The following is a 20,093-nucleotide window of genomic DNA, read 5'->3' as shown; positions in this document are numbered from 1 at the left end:
ACGCCGACTGCGAGCCAGGCCTAATCGTGGCTGCTCGTGGCTGAATTGAAGCAAGTCCCTGCAGCAATGTTCCAACATCTATTGGAAAGCCTTCCCAGAAGAGTGGAGGCTGTTATAGCAGCAAAGGGGGGACCGCATGCATTTGGAATGAGATGTTTGATGAGCAGGTGTCCACATACTTTTGGTCTTGTAGTAGATGTGATGAGATAGTCGTGTAAATTCTACACAGGGACACTCAAAGTCAATCTTAAATGAATCATTGTTTATCATCAGCATGCTCTAGAGGTCAAAGTCAAACTTAAGATGCATAAAGTACCGTTCTGAAGGTATCTCCCTCAGGGCAGTACCACTACATCTCTTATATACTGGTTACAGACACGTTACAAAGTCATAGTTCATAGGGTTGGTTCCAGGACACGTGTCTGGCACCGCCTCCTGTCTTAACTTATAGAACATATTCTGGTCGTTCTGATGGTCCTGAGGAGGGGGTCATGCTGAGGAGGGGGTCATATTTTTACCAAGTTTTTTTAAATTTATTTTTTTATTTTTTTATTTCAGCTTTATTTAACCAGGTAGGCTAGTTGAGAACACCTTTATTTAACCAGGTAGGCTAGTTGAGAACACCTTTATTTAACCAGGTAGGCTAGTTGAGAACACCTTTATTTAACCAGGTAGGCTAGTTGAGAACACCTTTATTTAACCAGGTAGGCTAGTTGAGAACACCTTTATTTAACCAGGTAGGCTAGTTGAGAACACCTTTATTTAACCAGGTAGGCTAGTTGAGAACACCTTTATTTAACCAGGTAGGCTAGTTGAGAACACCTTTATTTAACCAGGTAGGCTAGTTGAGAACACCTTTATTTAACCAGGTAGGCTAGTTGAGAACACCTTTATTTAACCGGGTAGGCTAGTTGAGAACACCTTTATTTAACCAGGTAGGCTAGTTGAGAACACCTTTATTTAACCAGGTAGGCTAGTTGAGAACAAGTTCTCATTTGCAACTGCGACCTGGCCAAGATAAAGCATAGCAGTGTGAGCAGACAACAAAGAGTTACACATGGAGTAAACAATTAACAAGTCAATAACACAGTAGAAAACAAAGGGGGAGTCTATATACAATGTGTGCAAAAGGCATGAGGAGGTAGGCAAATAATTACAATTTTGCAGATTAACACTGGAGTGATGAATGATCAGATGGTCATGTACAGGTAGAGATATTGGTGTGCAAAAGAGCAGAAAAGTAAATAAATAAAAACAGTATGGGGATGAGGTAGGTGAAAAAGGGTGGGCTATTTACCAATAGACTATGTACAGCTGCAGCGATCGGTTAGCTGCTCAGATAGCTGATGTTTGAAGTTGGTGAGGGAGATAAAAGTCTCCAACTTCAGCGATTTTTGCAATTCGTTCCAGTCACAGGCAGCAGAGTACTGGAACGAAAGGCGGCCAAATGAGGTGTTGGCTTTAGGGATGATCAGTGAGATACACCTGCTGGAGCGCGTGCTACGGATGGGTGTTGCCATCGTGACCAGTGAGCTGAGATAAGGCGGAGCTTTACCTAGCATGGACTTGTAGATGACCTGGAGCCAGTGGGTCTGGCGACGAATATGTAGCGAGGGCCAGCCGACTAGAGCATACAAGTCGCAGTGGTGGGTGGTATAAGGTGCTTTAGTGACAAAACGGATGGCACTGTGATAAACTGCATCCAGTTTGCTGAGTAGAGTGTTGGAAGCCATTTTGTAGATGACATCGCCGAAGTCGAGGATCGGTAGGATAGTCAGTTTTACTAGGGTAAGCTTGGCGGCGTGAGTGAAGGAGGCTTTGTTGCGGAATAGAAAGCCGACTCTTGATTTGATTTTCGATTGGAGATGTTTGATATGAGTCTGGAAGGAGAGTTTGCAGTCTAGCCAGACACCTAGGTACTTATAGACGTCCACATATTCTAGGTCGGAACCATCCAGGGTGGTGATGCTAGTCGGGCATGCGGGTGCAGGCAGCGACCGGTTGAAAAGCATGCATTTGGTTTTACTAGCGTTTAAGAGCAGTTGGAGGCCACGGAAGGAGTGCTGTATGGCATTGAAGCTTGTTTGGAGGTTAGATAGCACAGTGTCCAATGACGGGCCAAAGGATATAGAATGGTGTCGTCTGCGTAGAGGTGGATCAGGGAATCGCCCGCAGCAAGAGCAACATCATTGATATACACAGAGAAAAGAGTCGGCCCGAGAATTGAACCCTGTGGCACCCCCATAGAGACTGCCAGAGGACCAGACAGCATGCCCTCCGATTTGACGCACTGAACTCTGTCTGCAAAGTAATTGGTGAACCAGGCAAGGCAGTCATCCGAAAAACCGAGGCTCCTGAGTCTGCCGATAAGAATATGGTGATTGACAGAGTCGAAAGCCTTGGCAAGGTCGATGAAGACGGCTGCACAGTACTGTCTTTTATCGATGGCGGTTATGATATCGTTGAGTACCTTGAGTGTGGCTGAGGTGCACCCATGACCGGCTCGGAAACCAGATTGCACAGCGGAGAAGGTACGGTGGGATTCGAGATGGTCAGTGACCTGTTTGTTGACTTGGCTTTCGAAGACCTTAGATAGGCAGGGCAGGATGGATATAGGTCTGTAACAGTTTGGGTCCAGGGTGTCTCCCCCTTTGAAGAGGGGGATGACTGCGGCAGCTTTCCAATCCTTGGGGATCTCAGACGATATGAAAGAGAGGTTGAACAGGCTGGTAATAGGGGTTGCGACAATGGTGGCAGATAGTTTCAGAAATAGAGGGTCCAGATTGTCAAGCCCAGCTGATTTGTACGGGTCCAGGTTTTGCAGCTCTTTCAGAACATCTGCTATCTGGATTTGGTTAAAGGAGAACCTGGAGAGGCTTGGGCGAGGAGCTGCGGGGGGGGCGGAGCTGTTGGCCGAGGTTGAAGTAGCCAGGCGGAAGGCATGGCCAGCCGTTGAGAAATGCTTATTGAAGTTTTCGATAATCATGGATTTATCAGTGGTGACCGTGTTACCTAGCCTCAGTGCAGTGGGCAGCTGGGAGGAGGTGTACAGGCAGGAACCAAGGATTATTTATAACACTATGAACATTTTGAAGACTGCTCTTCACATGATAACATTTTCCATCACATGATGTATAGACATTATGGACAGTATGTGTATAGAATTACTGGAATATCTGTACAATACGTAGGATTGAGTCGTGATCTGATTTTCCGAAGGGTGAGCAAATATAGATGTAAACAGCACGTTGTTCATTGCATGCTTGTTAGCACCAGAAAAACATCAGAATAACTCTGCAACACTTTAGGCTAGAAACAAGCTGTAAATGGCACCAGAAAGACGTGGCTCTATTGTACATGGGGATAACTGTATAAATTGATATTCATTTAATTTCTGGGGAAAGTAAAAACAAATTGATGGATTTAGCTTTAAATACTACATAATAATGAGCAGCAGTAGTTCAGGTGTTTTGGTTTTTCCTCTGGTTATTATGACAAATCGCGTTTTCGCAGGTGTTGGCGTCCTCTGAATTTTGGAAAGGGGAGGGGATATTTGGCCTGTATCTTGAAAGAGAGGGTGGAGCTCCTTGTTCCAGCGTCTCTTAAGCTCTCCTCTTATCACGTATGAACCCAGAACTAAATTGAGCGGTTGACCAATTCATGAGACATTAGTTCTGCATAAACCAAGATTAACTCAGGGGTGAAAGATGTGTTCAACTCCAATGAATACTCAATCAAAGCTTCTGAACATAAGACGGAGCATTAGAATTGTTATACATTTGTGGAAAGTAGTGAACAATTACACATTTCAGGAGAAAGGAGGTATTATAAGGATGCAGCCACCAATCAGAGATTTAGACTAAAGTAATCAAATGTTTGGTCTAATGATATTCTATGTACAATACTTCCTGTGGTCACCAGGACAGAGCTAGTCCGTCCCCCTCCAACCTGCCAGAGTCCCCTGGTCACAACTCTCCTGGTAGCACCTTACTGCTGGGTCTGAAGAGGGTGTCTGTGCGGCTGGTCGACTGCAGGAAAACACCAGGGCAGAGTGGAACTGTGAGAGAAGGACACGAGGAGGGAGATTTGATTTCATCAAGTAAGAACAATGGGGTGTGTGGATGAGAACACAATCTGCTTCTGCAACTTCTGTTAATTCATTGATTAACAGTATACATGTATGAAGGGGTGTGTGCCTAATAAACTGGCCACTTCACTGAGTGTATATTGATGATAAGGGCGGCAGATAGCCTAGTGGTTAAGAGCGTTGGGCCACTAATCAAAAGGTTGCTGGTTCGAATCTCTGAGCCGACAAGGTGAAAAATCTGTCTGTGCCCTTTATTTTTTTATTTATTTTACCTTTATTTAACTAGGCAAGTCAGTTAAGAACAAACTCTTATTTTCAATGACGGCCTAGGAACAGTGGGATAACTGCCTGTTCAGGGGCAGAACGACAGATTTGTACCATGTCAGCTTGGGGATTTGAACTTGCAACCTTCCAGTTACTAGTCCAACGCTCTAACCACTAGGCTACCCTGCCACCCTTGAGCAAGGTACTTAACCCTAATTGCTCCTGTAAATTGCTCTTTATAAGAGCACCTGCTAAATAACAATAAAAAAAAGTTATAGGTTTTGGAAATATGGGTCCATAAACAAATACTAACTATTCAATGTCTTTATTTTACAGGGGACACCCTTAACCATCGTTCTCTTAGTGGGAGGGGCTTATCGTCTGGGGAGCCTCAACAACATGTTGCTGAGGAGACAGAGAAGAGTCTCTCCAGATCAGAACATCTCAAGAAACACCAGCAGAGACGTACAGGGAAGAAACCTCACCACTGCTGCTCTGACTGTGGGAAGAGTTTCACAAGCCAGAGTGGCTTCATTATTCACTGTGATCAGTGTGGGAAGAGTTTTGCTGCATCTAACACCTTCAAATCGAATGTAAGAATTCATACAGGGGAGAAGCCTTACCCCTGCCTTGATTGTGGGAAAAGCTTTGTTAGTGCAAGAGCCTTAACTGTACACCAGCGTGTACACACAGGAGAGAAACCTTATAGCTGTGATCAGTGTGGAAAGAGCTTCAATAAATCAGTCCACCTGACTACACACAAGCTAATACACACTGGAGTGAAGCCTTATAGCTGTGATCAGTGTGGGAAGAGCTTCAATAAGTCAGTCCACCTGACTACACACAAGCTAATACACACTGGAGTGAAGCCTTATAGCTGTGATCAGTGTGGGAAGAGCTTCAATAAGTCAGTCCACCTGACTACACACCAGCGAATACACACTGGAGAGAAACCTTATAGCTGTGATCAGTGTGGGAATAGCTTTGCTGTAGCTTCCTCCCTGACTAGACATCAGGTAACACACACTGGAGAGAAACCTTACAGCTGTGATCAGTGTGGGAAGAGCTTTGCTGTAGCTTCCTCCCTAACTAGACACCAGGTAACACACACTGGAGAGAGAACTTATGTCTGTCTATGTGGGAAGAGCTTTGCTCTAGCTTCCACCCTGACTGCACACCAGCGAACGCACACTGGAGAGAAGCCTTATAGCTGTGATCAGTGTGGAAAGAGCTTTGCTGTATCAGAAAAACGAACTATACATCAGCGAACACACACTGGAGAGAAGCCTTATAGCTGTGATCAGTGTGGAAAGAGCTTTGCTATATCAGAAAAACTAACTAGACACCAGCGAACACACACAGGAGAGAAGCCCTATAGCTGTGATCAGTGTTGGAAGAGCTTCAATCAGTCAGTCCACCTGACAACACACCAACTGACACACACTGGAGAGAAACCTTACAGCTGTGATCAGTGTGGGAAGAGCTTTGCTGCAGCTTCCACCCTGAATCGACACCATCGAACACACACTGGAGAGAAGCCTTACAGATGTGATAATTGTGGAAAGAGCTTCAGTCAATCAGGGAGCCTGATTTCACACCAGCGAACACACACTAGAGAGAAACCCTATGTCTGTCTATGTGGAAAGAGCTTTGCTCATTTAGGGAATATGAGAAAACACCAAAAAGCAAAAATGTGCCGTATTTCCTCTCCCTCCTATCTGACACCGGTTCCAGATCCATAAATAAAGGATCAGTAGAAAACATCTAGTGAACAGTCATATCCATCTCCCATTCTTAAACAGTTGCCTTAGTCTGATCACCATGGTAACCTCTGTGGAGCATAATATACAGCTCTGATCTAGGATCAGGTCTCCCATGTGTCTATGTAATATCACACATCTAAATGGAGAAATGTTATCATAGGAAATGTCAGTGAACCCATGTGTGGGGGCGTGTTGATAATTGTATCTTTTCATATACTCATGATATTATTAAATGTCATTATGTAGAATAATGTTTCAACAATAGGTGTATATTCATGTATTCAATTGATCAATAAATTAAATCCGTTATCTTCTAAACAAGAAGTTATCACTTAAACTGTATATATTATATATCTATATCTATATTGATTCAAATATTCCTAATTTTCTTTTTTACCTTTATTTAACCAGGCAAGTCAGTTAAGAACACATTCTTATTTTCAATGACGGCCTGGGAACAGTGGGTTAACTGCCTGTTCAGGGGCAGAACGACAGATTTGTACCTTGTCAATAATACATTGGATAATAATATCCATGAGGTCCAGGTAAGAACTATGCATTCTGTCTTGTAACAACGGTTAATGTAATAACTTTTAGATTTATAATGTAATAAAACCGGTAAATGTAATATATTCTTGGTTAATATGATAATGTTATTTTTCCACATTAAGTGGAAAAAGTTATCAGGTGAGTAACAACTTTTTAAATGAATATCGTAACACCTAAACCAATATTTTATGTGTTACTTCACTTATGTTAATGCACATACTACCCTCCTAATGCAAACCCACAAACACAAACCTATGCACCTGTACTCATACACTAACACACACAAGCACACATTGATTAAAAGACCTGAATTCATCTGTAGGCCTTATTTATAGTCAATGAGTCAGGGGGCTCACTTGGGGTTAACATTTTTAAGGTCAATGTGCCAAGAGTTGAAAATGGGTTCTATCATTGCAGCTTTCTGTGTGCTATCACTATTTCTTTTCATCCCATTACATTTGTTTGGTAGCATCCAATAAGCCAACATCGGCGTAGAGGATGTCTGATGTAAGGTAGCTATCGACCTAGCTAGCTAGCGAACTACATTTGTTTATCTAAACTAAAGTCTTGCTTGCTTTCCTGATACGCTGCCTAGACATTCCAAAGCATATCAATGTAATTAGCCATCTGTTATCTGGCTACCCACAAACAGGGAAACAGATCCCAATCAAAGGTGTTATCACATGCTCCACTAAGGCAGTTATTTATCTTATAACTTGTCCTTGTGGTAAAAATTATGTGGGTAAAACAAAGTGCGAAATAAAAGTAAGTATCTCAGAGCATCGTAGCACCATTAGGTGCAAAAACTTTACTTATCCAGTTGCGGCCCACTTTTTGAAGGCAGGCCACTCGATTTCGTCTCTGCGTTATATTGGCATCGAACACTCCCTAGAGGGGGTGACCTTGATAATTTATTGTTAAAACGAGAGGCTGCCTGGATCTTTAACTTAAAGACCTTTGCTCCCTTCGGTCTCAACGTAGACTTTGATCTGAAGCCATTCTTGTGATTATTGTGACTTTGCCATTGTAATTGTTTGTAAGCTTGTGCAGTCTAAAATGAATCTATGATCGTATGCTATCCATTTGTTGTTTGTATGTTGTTCTTTGTATGCCATTTTAATATTTGAGAATTAACCAATGATATTAGGCCACTCTTGGCGATGATTACAGACACCGGTAATTACATTTTGCATCTGAGCTCCTAGAGTGTGCGGCTCTCTTTTATTTTCACGCGAGTCTTGAGTCACCACTCGGAATACTATGAGATACAACTATCTAGGTTTACTGTTAATCAATTTATTAAAAGACTAAGTGACAAGCTAATATCCTGCATTCAATGATCTAGTATTACACATAAGCATCTCTGGATTAACCATCTAATGTCAGCTAAATGTAGTATTGAATAAATTGTCTGAATTTCTTTAAATTGACAATTCTGTGACCTGTCATGGGCAAGTTTTAAAATTACACAATAGGTGTCAGCAAGAGATGTGCAGGAGCTTGTGTAGCCTATGTGAAATGGTTAGCGGTGGTGCGCGCTAGTGGCGTTTCAATCGGTGACATCAATTGAAGTAGTGGTTCCCCTTGCTCTGCAAGGGCGGCGGCTTTTGTGGAGCGATGGGTAACGATGCTTCTAGGGTGACTGTTGACGTGTAGTCCTTGACTACTGGTTCGCGCGTGGGGACGGACGTAAAGTTTATACTGTTGACCCGGATCACTGGTTGCTGCAGAAAGAGGAGGAGGTCAAAAGGAGGGTGAGTGTAGCCGATGTGAAATGTCTCGTCACGGTAAGCCTATTGGAAATCACCTATGGGGGAAAAATGAATGTTGGAAAACAATTGGAACCCTTTCCCTGTTTGGCCACTAGGTTTTATGGGTATTATGACTTGTCCACTGTGGGGCTATATAGAGAGAAAGATGTTATATGTTTAGGTAGAGGTCAATAGAGAGTGATAAGAATAACATGTTTCAGTATTTTTTATTTGTTTTGGTGTTCATGGCCATGGTTGTCAACTGTACCGCAGGAATAGAATATAAATCACAGTGGATAGATGTTGTGGTGGCAGCTGTTGAGAAGTAATTGGGTGTACAATATTTTACTTCAGAAGAGTTCCAAGGTGTTTTGAAAGATAATATCTCGTCCTTTCCGGTTGCTGGCCTGGTGTAGGATCAGAGGGCCAAAGTTGTGGAATAATGATGATGTTTTAATGGGTGCAGGGTTAGTTGGTTTTTCAGTGTTATGAATTAATAATACAGAATAGTAGGCTGATACACAGCCAACACACTAGGTGGGGGCGTGCACCTATAGTCATTGTTTGCGGACCGCCATAACACTAAAGAAGAAGAAGACCACTTCCTTCTCAACGGCGCTGATTCTGGTCTGCTCCGTGAAGCGGAAGAATTATGAATCAAATCAAATGTTATTGGTCACATACATATTTTATTGCTGGTGTAGCGAAATGCTTGTAATGCACTGACTACTGCGGAGGTTGCATTGTTGAAAATGCTGCATGGACACTGCAGACATCGGATTGAACGTACACCAGGTTTTTCTGGTTCGCTGCACGGATAGCGCTGCTGTAAACAGTCTGGTATTTTATAGGCGTCCATTACTGGGCCTCAGACATTTAAACTATCTGGACTCTCGAAGAGGACGTTGTTTCAAGTGGATCTCGGGTAGAGTTAGACGATAACAGACAACAGGATTCTTGGTGAATAAGGTGTTGAACGTTTAATTGACTTTACTAGATTTAAATCTTATCCAGGATCTTTCTGAAGTAAGGTTAGCCAACATCAGACATTTATTTGTCACAGTTTAAGTCTAGTTTTGATATTTTAAAGGACGCCTGATTGCTCTGGTCTATCTGTTTATCTGAATGCTGTGACAAAGTAACTGTAGTGTAAACTAGCTACATATTTACTCTCACGTTTTTATATTTGAAGAAACGCTGAAGAAAGAATAGCTTCCACGATGAATCGGGTAAGTTTGGTTTACTTTAATTAACAATATTCCTACTGTGGTGTATAACATGTCTAGGTCTAGTCATCATCTTTGATCTTCCACATTCATTCGTTCCATTTGAACAACAGGACAAAATAAACAATGGTTGTAATAAAAACGTCATTTTGTCCTTCAGAAAAGTAGCCTACTAGCCTATCGCACACTGTTTAATACAAGGCAACGAGAAGCTAAAGTCAGAAACCATGGAGAAATAATGAGGCCAAAGTAAAGTTGGTTTTATATTCACACATTCGGACATTCAACAGACATTCGCCAAAAGCCATTTAAAATGGTAAAAATCTATAATTATTTCACCGTTTGTCACATAAACTAGGTATGATTTATTAATTGTCTAGAATAATTTTACAACCTTTGCTTGGAGTAGAAATTCCAGTTTTGATATGATAGAAATTTAAATTTGATAGACTACATGCCCTCTATCAAATCAAAACTGGAATTTTTCCCCAAAACAAAGGTTGTAAAAGTGTGCTAGACATTTATAGAATAAATAATATCTAGTTTTATGTTTCTGTGACAGTTAATTAGTTATTGATTTATACCACTTTAAATGGCTTTTGACAAACCAACTTTACCTTGGTGAAATAATGAGGCCAAGCCTACACCTTGCAGTAGCGGTGTGTGGGTAAAATGACCAGGGAAGCTAAGCCAGAAAAATAGCCATATTACATGTTGTGATAATTGCGTTGTTATAACCTGTTAGTTCATATGCCTTGACTCAGCTGAGACAAGAAGACAGTGGCAGAATTACATTCAACCAGACCTTTGTTACATCATAAAACTAGAGAGCAACATTTGTCCTGTTAAGTTCAGTTGTAACAGTTACATGACCTTCAGAATGGTCAAGCAAGTGAATGTTTCTGACACTTCGGGAAACTAAACAACTATTTATTTAGAGTTACCGCAAGTCGAAAAAGAAACATGTCTAGGTCTAGTCATCATCTTTGATCTTCCACATTCATTCGTTCCATTTGAACAACAGGACAAAATAAACAATGGTTGTAATAAAAACGTCATTTTGTCCTTCAGAAAAGTAGCCTACTAGCCTATCGCACACTGTTTAATACAAGGCAACGAGAAGCTAAAGTCAGAAACCATGGAGAAATAATGAGGCCAAAGTAAAGTTGGTTTTATATTCACACATTCGGACATTCAACAGACATTCGCCAAAAGCCATTTAAAATGGTAGAAATCTATAATTATTTCACCGTTTGTCACATAAACTAGGTATGATTTATTAATTGTCTAGAATAATTTTACAACCTTTGCTTGGAGTACACTTCGAGAGCTAGACATATTTCACTGTCGGACAGGACACAACATTTAAAGTGTTGGTCACATGTTTCATGAGCTGAAATAAACAATCCCAGAAATGTTCCATATTCTCAAAAATATTATTTCTATAAAATGTTTTGTACAAATTTGTTGAATTTCTTTACATCCCTGTTAGTGAGCATTTCTCTGTTGCAAGATAATCCATCCACCAGACAGGTGTGGCATATCAAGTAGCTGATTAAACGGCATATTCATTACACAGGTGCACCTTGTGCTGGGGACAATTAAATTAAACTAAATGGCCACTCTAAAATGTGCGGTTTTGTCACACAACACAATGCCACATATGTCTCCAAGTTTTTAGGGAGTGCTGGTGTCAACATTGTGAACAGAGTGCCTCATGGTGGCGGTGGGGTTATGGTATGGGCAGGCATAAGCTACGGTCAACGAACACCATTGCATTTTATCGATTGGCAATTTGAAATCACTAAAATACCGCAACGAAATCTTGAGGCCCATTTTTTAAGGTAGCTGTAACTAACAGATGCATATTTGTATTCCCAATCATGTGAAATCCATAGATTAAGGCCTAATGAAGTTATTTCAATTGACTGATTTCCTCATATGAAGAAAAATATATTCAATTGTTTCATGTTGCGTTTTATATTTTTGCTCAGTATAATAAAACATAAAGCCTCAAAAGTTAGTGGAATGGGATTAGTGTGGTGTGCAATGAATTCATGTAGGCGGTAAAAATCACTTTGTGGGACCACCTCCTCTAAGAGTCTGAATTGGGCTCTTTGAGAATGTTTGGCTCATAAGCAACCTGCATAATCATTGTTTGAAGTACAATAGACCAACATAGCTACTGTAGTAGGTCAAAGCTGTGTGCTGGAAAACCTTGGTAGAGCATGGGTGGAGTTGGGATCGTGGGTGGAGTTGGGATCGTGGGTGGAGTTGGGATCGTGGGTGGAGTTGGGATCGTGGGTGGACTTGGGATCGTGGGAATTTATTTTTTCAGCTTCAAACCAATGCCTACTTTTCACTTAATGTTGTTTTTTGTTTCTCATTCTTACTATAAGAATGAAAACTAAATTGCATAGTGACTGTAAAATAATCTACATTAAAGGTAGACTCAGCAAAACGATGCCACAAGCAGCACCGCAGATATTGCAATGAGCGAGATGCAAGACTTCACTCTCACACAGTCACTCACAGTATCTGTGCAAAGGGTATGCTTCATGCTCTTCCAGCATGGTAGCCATGGGACCAAAACATTGGAGAAGTTTAGCCTCGCGGTTCAACGTTCTTGGTTATTGCGAAAATAAAATTACATTTTATTGGTCACATACACATGGTTAGCAGATGTTAATGCGAGTGTAGTGAAATGCTTGTGCTTCTAGTTCCGACAGTGCAGTAATATCTAACAAGTAATCTAACACATTCACAACAACTACCTTATACACACAAATGTAAAGGGATGGATAAGAATATGTACATATAAATATATGGATGAGCGATGGCCGTGCGGCATAGGCAAGCTGCAGTAGATGGTATAGAATACACTATATACATATGAGATGAGTAATGAGATATGTAAACATTATTAAAGTGGAATTATTTAAAGTGACTCGTTCTGCCTTTCTTAAGTCCATGTTATTGACTCACTATGCTGTTTACTTTGTGCATATAGCCTACATCATATCACTGAAACTACCTTTAAACTCAGAATATGCTATTCTGTTCTTTTGAACAGTTTTGTTTCCTAATTCCTGCCTACAGATATGTTAGACCATGTAAAATTACTAAAATTACAAAACTACAAAATGCGTCATTGTTGGATTCTTCTAAAGTAGGCCTACCTCAAGTCCTGGCAGTGTGTTAACTTAATTTAAACTATTAACACTTAATAAATGACTTACTAAATAAATACCCTGTTCCTTCCCCCACCAGCAGCGTAGCTACCAGTCCCAGGGGACCCCTCAAGGAGGTATACTGACAGTAGGGTACATTGCTTTATAAAATAAGCAACAACCACCTAGACCAATTCCAGGATTTAATTCAATCATATACATGTGCCATGTTTTGTAGGGTTAAATAATGCTTATAGTGTTAAATAATGGGATGTTCACATCATTATCCTTTGTATTTTATTGATGTATCTGCAGGAACAGTCGCACCCATGGCCCTCACGCTAGCGCCGCCTCTGCCTACATAATATGTTAAGGAATCCCTAGTTATCTTTCCGTCCTCCCTAAGTGTGCACTTGTTCACTTCCCTTCACTCCCACTAGCCCATGACTAGCCCATGACTAGCCCAATCCAATGGTACATTTTCACAACTCGAAGCACAAAAATATGTTTCAAAACACTTAGGCCATATTCAATTGATTACTTTTGAAAATATTTCCTGTCATTTGTTAATACATTTTACTATAATTTAATCAAACTGCTAAAAACTGATCTACAAAACCAAAATTATAAAGTGTCAAGTTTACAAACAGTATATATAAAAATGAAATTTGAAATAATGGTGTAGTGTACAATGTACTGCTGAAAACCTTGGGTGGTAAATTACAGTTTATTCCACTCATTTTCTGAATGTTGTTGATTTTTAGATGTGGCTGCTGTTACAGTAACAAGTCACATAGAAAAGTGGATCTTGAACAATGTTACATGGGGCGGAAATTGCACCAGGCAACACCCATACCTTTTTACTGTAGGTTTCTACTACATGCCACAACACCCCTATAACTGATGGTTTCTTCTATGTATGTGTAACGGATGTGAAACAGCTAGCTAGTTAGCGGTGGTGCTCGCTAAATAGCGTTTCAATCGGTGACGTCGCTCGCTTTGAGACCTTGATGTAGTGGTTCCCCTTGCTCTGCAAGGGCCGCGGCTTTTGTGGAGCGATGGGCATCGATGCTTCGTGGGTATCAGTTGTTGATTTGTGCAGAGGGTCCTTGGTTCGCGCCCTGGTATGGGCGAGGGGACGGTCTAAAGTTATACTGTTACATATGTACTGTATAAGAATACTGAAACTATGAGACTGAGATTTTTCTCAACATGCTCTAAAAGTGGGATAACGAGCAGCAATGGTTCTGGTGTTTAGGTTTTGTGTCACTGGTTATTTGAACCAATCATGATTTTGCAGGTGTTACCATCTGTCACATGTTGGAAGGGGAGGGGACATTCAGCCTGTATCTTGAAAGAGGGGGTGGATCTTCTCATTCCGGTTCTTCTCCTTGTTCTACCATCTCTTAATCTCTCCACTTATGAACCCAGAACTTAAGCGAGCAGTTGACTAATTATGTGACACTTAACCCAGAATTTAACTAAGATTAACTTGGGTGAAAGATGTTCAACTCCAATGAATGCTCAATCAAACATTCTGAACATAAGACGGGGCATTCCAAGTGTTATCAATTTTGAAATTTGTAAAAAAATATATATATAAAAACCACTTCCATCTGAAATATTTTGCTAAGTGATTGAAAATGTTGTGGAAAGTAGTGATCAGTGACACACTTCAGGAGAAATGCGATATTACAAGTATGCACCAATCAATCAGAGATTTAGACTAAAGTAATCAATTGTTTGGTCTAATGATATACTATGTACAATACTTCCTGTGGTCACCAGGACAGAGCTAGTCCGTCCCCCTCCACCCTGCCGGAGTCCCCTGGTCACAACTCTCCTGGTAGCTCCTTACTGCTGGGTCTGAAGAGGTTGTCTGTGTGGCTGGTCGACTGCAGGAAAACACCAGGGCAGAGTGGAACTGTGAAAGGAGGACACGAGGAGGGAGATGAAGATTTGATTTCATCAAGTAAGAACAATGTGGTGTGTGGATGAGATTACAAATCTGATTCTGCATTTCTGTTAATTCATTGATAAACAGTAAACACTCAGTGGCCAGTAAATTGTCGCTCCAGTTTCATGAATGGAGGGGGTTGTACTGGCCAATGAGTCTATATTGATAAGGGCAGCAGGTAGGCTAGTGGTTAAGAGCGTTGGGCCACTAATAAAGGTTGCTGGTTCAAATCTCTGAGTCGACTTGGTGAAAAATCAGTCTGTGCCCTTGAGCAAGGTACTAAACCCTAATTGCTCCTGTAAGTTGCGCTGGAGAAGAGAGTCTGCTATATAACAAACACATTTTTTAAATATAGTATTTCTTTATGGACCTATATTTCCAAAACATAGTTATTCAATGTATTTGTTTCACAGGGGACAGCACTAACCATTCTCTCAGTTGGATGGGCTTGTCATCTGCGGAGCCTCAACAACATCGTCTTGATGACGAGAAAGAGAAGTGTCTCTATAGACCAGAGCACCCCAAGAAACACCAGCAGAGATGTATAGGGAAGAAACCTCAACACTGCTGCTCTGACTGTGGGAAGAGTTTCACTAGCAGGAGTGATTTCATTATTCACCAGTGGATTCACACCCGGGAGAAACTGTACTGCTGCTCTCAGTGCGGGAAGAGTTTCACTGCTTCTAACGCCTTCCAATCTCATCTGCAAATTCATGCAGGGGAGAGACCTTACCCCTGCCTTGATGGTGGAAAGAGCTTCAATCAGTCAAGCAACCTGACTACACACCAGCTAACACAAACTGGAGTGAAGCCTTTTATCTGTGATCAGTGTGGAAAGAGCTTTGCTGTAGCTTCCACCCTGAGTAGACACCAGGTTACACACACAGGAGAGAAGCCTTATAGCTGTGATCAGTGTGGGAAAAGCTTTGCTGTAGTTTCCTCCCTAATTAGACACCATCGAACACACACTGGAGAGAAGCCTTATAGCTGTTATCAGTGTGGAAAGAGCTTTGCTGTGTCAGAAAAACTAACTATACACCAGCGAACACACACAGGAGAGAAGCCTTATAGCTGTGATCAGTGTGGGAAGAGCTTTGCTGTAGTTTCCTCCCTAATTAGACACCATCGAACACACACTGGAGAGAAGCCTTATAGCTGTTATCAGTGTGGAAAGAGCTTTGCTCTATCAGAAAAACTAACTATACACCAGCGAACACACACAGGTGAGAAGCCTTATCGCTGTGATCAGTGTGGGAAGAGCTTTGCTGTAGCTTCCACCCTGAATAGACACCAGCTAACACACAGTGGAGAGAAGCCTTATAGCTGTGATCAGTGTGGGAAGAGCTTTGCTGTAGTTTCCTCCCTGATTAGACACCATCAAACACACACTGGAGAGAAAACGTATGTCTGTCTATGTGGGAAGAGCTTTGCTCTAGCTTCCACCCTGACTACACACCAGCGAACACACACTGGAGAGAAGCCCTATAGCTGTTATCAGTGTGGCAAGAGCTTCAGTCAATCAGTACACCTGAATACACACCAGCGAACACACACAGGAGAGAAGCCTTATAGATGTGACCATTGTGGAAAGAGCTTCAGTCAATCAGTACACCTGAATACACACCAGAGAACACACACAGGAGAGAAGCCTTACAGCTGTGATCATTGTGGAAAGAGCTTCAGTCAATCATTAAACCTGAAAACACACCAGCTAACACACACTGGAGAGAAACATTAGATAGACATACAGTACCAGTCAAAAGTTTGGACACACCTACACATTCCAGGGTTTTTCTTAATTTTTTGTATTTTCTACATTGTAGAATAATAGTGAAGCCATAAAAACTATTGACATAACACATATGGAATCATGTAGTAACCAAGAAAAATGTTAAATAATTCCAAATATATTTAAGTTTCTTCAAAGTAGTCACCCTTTGCCTTGATGACAGTTTTGCACACTCTTGGCATTCTCTCAACCAGCTTCATGAGGTAGTCACCTGGAATGCATTTCAATTAACAGGTGTGCCTTGTTAGAAGTTCATTTGTGGTATTTCTTTCCTTCTTAATGCCTTTGAGCCAATCAGTTGTGACATGGTAGGGGTGGTATACAGAAGTTAGCCCTATTTGGTAAAAGACCAAGTCCATATTAGGGCAAGAACAGCTCAAATAAGCACAGAGAAACAACAGTACATCATTACTTTAAGACATGGTCAGTCAATATAGAATATTTCAAGAACTTTGAAAGTTCGCTAAAACTTGTGCTTAAATCTGATTGAATTCAACTGGTCTAATGTCCATTGCTCGTGTTTCTTGGCCCAAGCAAGTCTGTTCATCCTATTGGTGTCCTTTATTAGTGGTTTCTTTGCAGCAATTCGACCATGAAGGCCTGATTTCGGCAGGGTAGCCTAGTGGTTAGAGTGTTGGACTAGTAACCGGAAGGTTGCAAGTTCAAGCCCCCGTGCTGACAAGGTACAAATCTGTCGTTCTGCCCCTGAACAGGCAGTTAACCCACTGTTCCTAGGCCGTCATTGAAAATAAGAATTTGTTTGCCTAGTTAAATAAAAGGTATTTCACGCAGTCTCCTCTGAACAGAGAAGGTTCAATTAAAGTTTTAAATAAAAAATACAAATCCAAAAACAGTTGATGTTGAGATGTGTCTGTTACTTGAACTATGTGAAGCATTTATTTGGGCAACCATTTCTGAGCCTGGTAACTCTAATGAGCTTTTACTCTGCAGCAGACGTGAATCTGGGTCTTCCTTTCCTGTGGCGGTCCTCATGAGAGCGCTCATCATAGTGCTTGATGGTTTTTGTATACACTTTTTCTTATTTGAGCTGTTCTTGCCACCATATGGACTTGGTATTTTGCCAAATAGGGCTATCTTTTGAATATCACCCCTACCTTGTCACAACACAACTGATTGGCTCAAATGCATTCCAGGTGACTACCTCATGAACCTAGTTGAGAGAATGCCAAGAATGTGCAAAGCTTTCATCAAGGCAAAGGGTGGCTACTTTGAAGAATCTCAAATATGTTTTGATTTGTTTAACACTTTTTTTGGTTATTACATGATTCCATGTGTTATTTCATAGTTTTGAGGTCTTCCTGTTAAGATGGCGCTGAAAAAGATGGCTGACCTTTTACATGCCCGTAACCAATTATGCTATTTTGTTATTTTTTTTGCAGTTAACTTATTTTTTAAAACTTATTTTGTATATAATGTTACTTCTACCATCTCTTATGACCAAAAAATAACTTCTGGACATCAGAACTGGGATTACCCACCACGAACTGGAAGAAGCTTTTTCCTTTAACAAGTCACACAAGAAAGATATACTGCTCTCCCGGGAACAGGCCCATTTCCCCATCATTTGCGTGAAGAAAAGACGGAAAAGAGGACTCATAACAGGGTGCCTTTTAAGAATCTGTAGGGAAGCGAGTAAACTTCCACTGCGATCAATTCTATTTGCTGGCAAGCAATCATTGGAAAATAAAATTGATGTCCTACGATTATCCTACCGACAGGACATTAAGAACTGTAATATCTTATGTTTCACTGAGTCGTGGCTGAACGACAACACAGATAATATAGAGCTGGAGGGATTTTCAATGCACCGGCAGATCAGAGAAGCTACGTCTGGTAAGACTAGGGGTGGTGGTGTGTGTCTTTTTGTCAATAACAGCTGGTGCGTGATGTCTAATATTAAAGAAGTCTCGAGGTATTGCTCGCCTGAGGTAGAATACCTTATGATAAGCTGTAGACCACACTATATACCAAGAGATTTCTCATCTATATTATTCATAGCCGTCTATTTACCACCACAGACCGATGCTGGCACTAAGACCGCAAAAAAAACAACTCTATAAGGCCATAAGCAAACAAGAAAATGCTCACCCAGAAGCGACGCTCCTAGAGGCCAGGACTTTAATGTAGGCAAACAAATCAGTTTGGCCAAACTTTTACCAGCATGTCACATGTGCAACCAGAGGGAAAAAAATTCTAGACCACCTTTACTTCACACACAGAGGTGCGTACAAAGCTCTCCCCCGCCCTCCATTTGGCAAATCTGACCATAATTATATCCTCCTGATTATATCCTCCCGATTCCTGTTACAAGCAAAAACTAAAGCAGGATGTACCAGTGACTAGATCAATACGGAAGTGGTCAGGTGAAGCGGATGCTACGCTTACAGGACTGTTTTGTTAGCACAGACTAGAATATGTTCCAGGATTCATCCAATGGCATTGAGGAGTATACTACCTCAGTCATCAGCTTCATCAATAAGTGCATCAACGACGTCGTCACCACAGTGACTGTACGTACATATCCGAACCAGAAGCCATGGATTACAGGCAACATCTGAATTGAGCTAAAGGCTAGAGCTGCAGCTTTCAAGGAGCGGGACGCTAATCCGGATGCCTATAAGAAATCCGGTGATGCCCTCAGACGAACCATCAAACAAGCAAAGCGTCAATAAAGGATTAAGATTGAATCCTACTACACCTGCTCTGAGAGTCGTCGGATGTGGCAGGGCTTGAAAACTCTTACGGACTACAAATGGAAACCCAGACGTGAGCTGCCCAGTGATGCGGGCCTACCAGATGAGCTAAATGCTTTTTATGCTCGCTTCGAGGCAAGTAACACTGAAGCATACATGAGAGCACCAGCTGTTGTGGATGACTATGTGAAAATGCTCTCGGTAGACGATGTGAGCAAGACCTTTAAACAGGTCAACATTCACAAAACCGCGGGGCCAGATGAATTACCAGGACGTGTACTCAAAGCATGCGTGGACCACCTGGCAAGTGTCTTCACTGACATTTTCATCCTCTCCTTGACTGAGTCTGTAATACCTACATGTTTCAAGCAGACCACCATAGTCCCTGTGCCCAAGGAATCAAAGGTAACCTACCTAAATTATTACCACCCCGTAGCACTCACATCGGTAGCCATGAAGTGCTTTGAAAGGCTGGTTATGGCTCACATCAACAGCATCCTCCTGGATACCCTAGATCCACTCCAATTCGCATATCGTCCCAACAGATCCACAGATGATGCAATCTCAATCGTACTCCACACTGCCTTTTCCCACCTGGACAAAAGGAACACCTATGTGAGAATGCTGTTCATTGACTACAGCTCAGCGTTCAACACCATAGTGCCCATGAAGCTCGTCACTAAGCTAAGGACCCTGGGACTAAACGCCTCCCTCTGCAACTGGATCCTGGACTTCCTGATGTGCTAACCCCAGGTGGTAAGGGTAGGCAACAACACGTCCGCCACGCTGATCCTCAACACGGGCCCCTCAGGGGTGTGTACTT

At 41.6% G+C, this 20,093-nt stretch overlaps 1 protein-coding gene and 1 pseudogene across 3 annotated transcripts; both read left to right on the top strand.

Moving 5' to 3' along the window:
• LOC116352756 (zinc finger protein 271-like) overlaps window positions 1–6,402 on the top strand; it is a 30,986-nt pseudogene extending 24,584 nt beyond the window's left edge.
• A 2,606-nt stretch (window positions 6,403–9,008) lies between these two features.
• LOC109879900 (zinc finger protein 2 homolog) lies at window positions 9,009–17,407 on the top strand. Of its 3 annotated transcripts, XM_031822112.1 has the most exons (4): window positions 9,009–9,383; window positions 9,607–9,643; window positions 14,599–14,782; window positions 15,181–17,407. In XM_031822112.1, the coding sequence occupies exons 2-4, from the start codon at window positions 9,635–9,637 to the stop codon at window positions 16,503–16,505; spliced, it is 1,518 nt and encodes a 505-aa protein (XP_031677972.1). In that variant the 5' UTR covers window positions 9,009–9,383; window positions 9,607–9,634; the 3' UTR covers window positions 16,506–17,407. The 3 variants fall into 3 exon arrangements, with proteins under 3 accessions (XP_031677972.1, XP_031677973.1, XP_020327681.1); XM_031822113.1 differs by having other exon boundaries at window positions 9,009–9,643; window positions 15,181–17,401; XM_020472092.2 differs by lacking the exons at window positions 9,009–9,383; window positions 9,607–9,643 and having other exon boundaries at window positions 14,549–14,782; window positions 15,181–17,401.
• The last annotated feature ends 2,686 nt before the right edge of the window (window positions 17,408–20,093 follow it).

This window comes from Oncorhynchus kisutch, unplaced genomic scaffold (assembly GCF_002021735.2).
Source record: "Oncorhynchus kisutch isolate 150728-3 unplaced genomic scaffold, Okis_V2 scaffold4072, whole genome shotgun sequence".
Lineage (NCBI taxonomy): Eukaryota > Metazoa > Chordata > Actinopteri > Salmoniformes > Salmonidae > Oncorhynchus > Oncorhynchus kisutch.
The sequence above is the reverse complement of the archived record's forward strand: the minus strand, read 5'-3'. Positions and strand labels throughout refer to the sequence as shown.

Bases quoted from the DNA above. Each gene is read 5' to 3' on its own strand.
- LOC109879900 (XM_020472092.2), top strand. From the start codon at position 14,572: ATGTACAATACTTCCTGTGGTCACCAGGACAGAGCTAGTCCGTCCCCC. The intron at 14,783-15,180 runs GTAAGAACAATG...TTTGTTTCACAG, and splicing joins TGAAGATTTGATTTCATCAA to GGGACAGCACTAACCATTCT.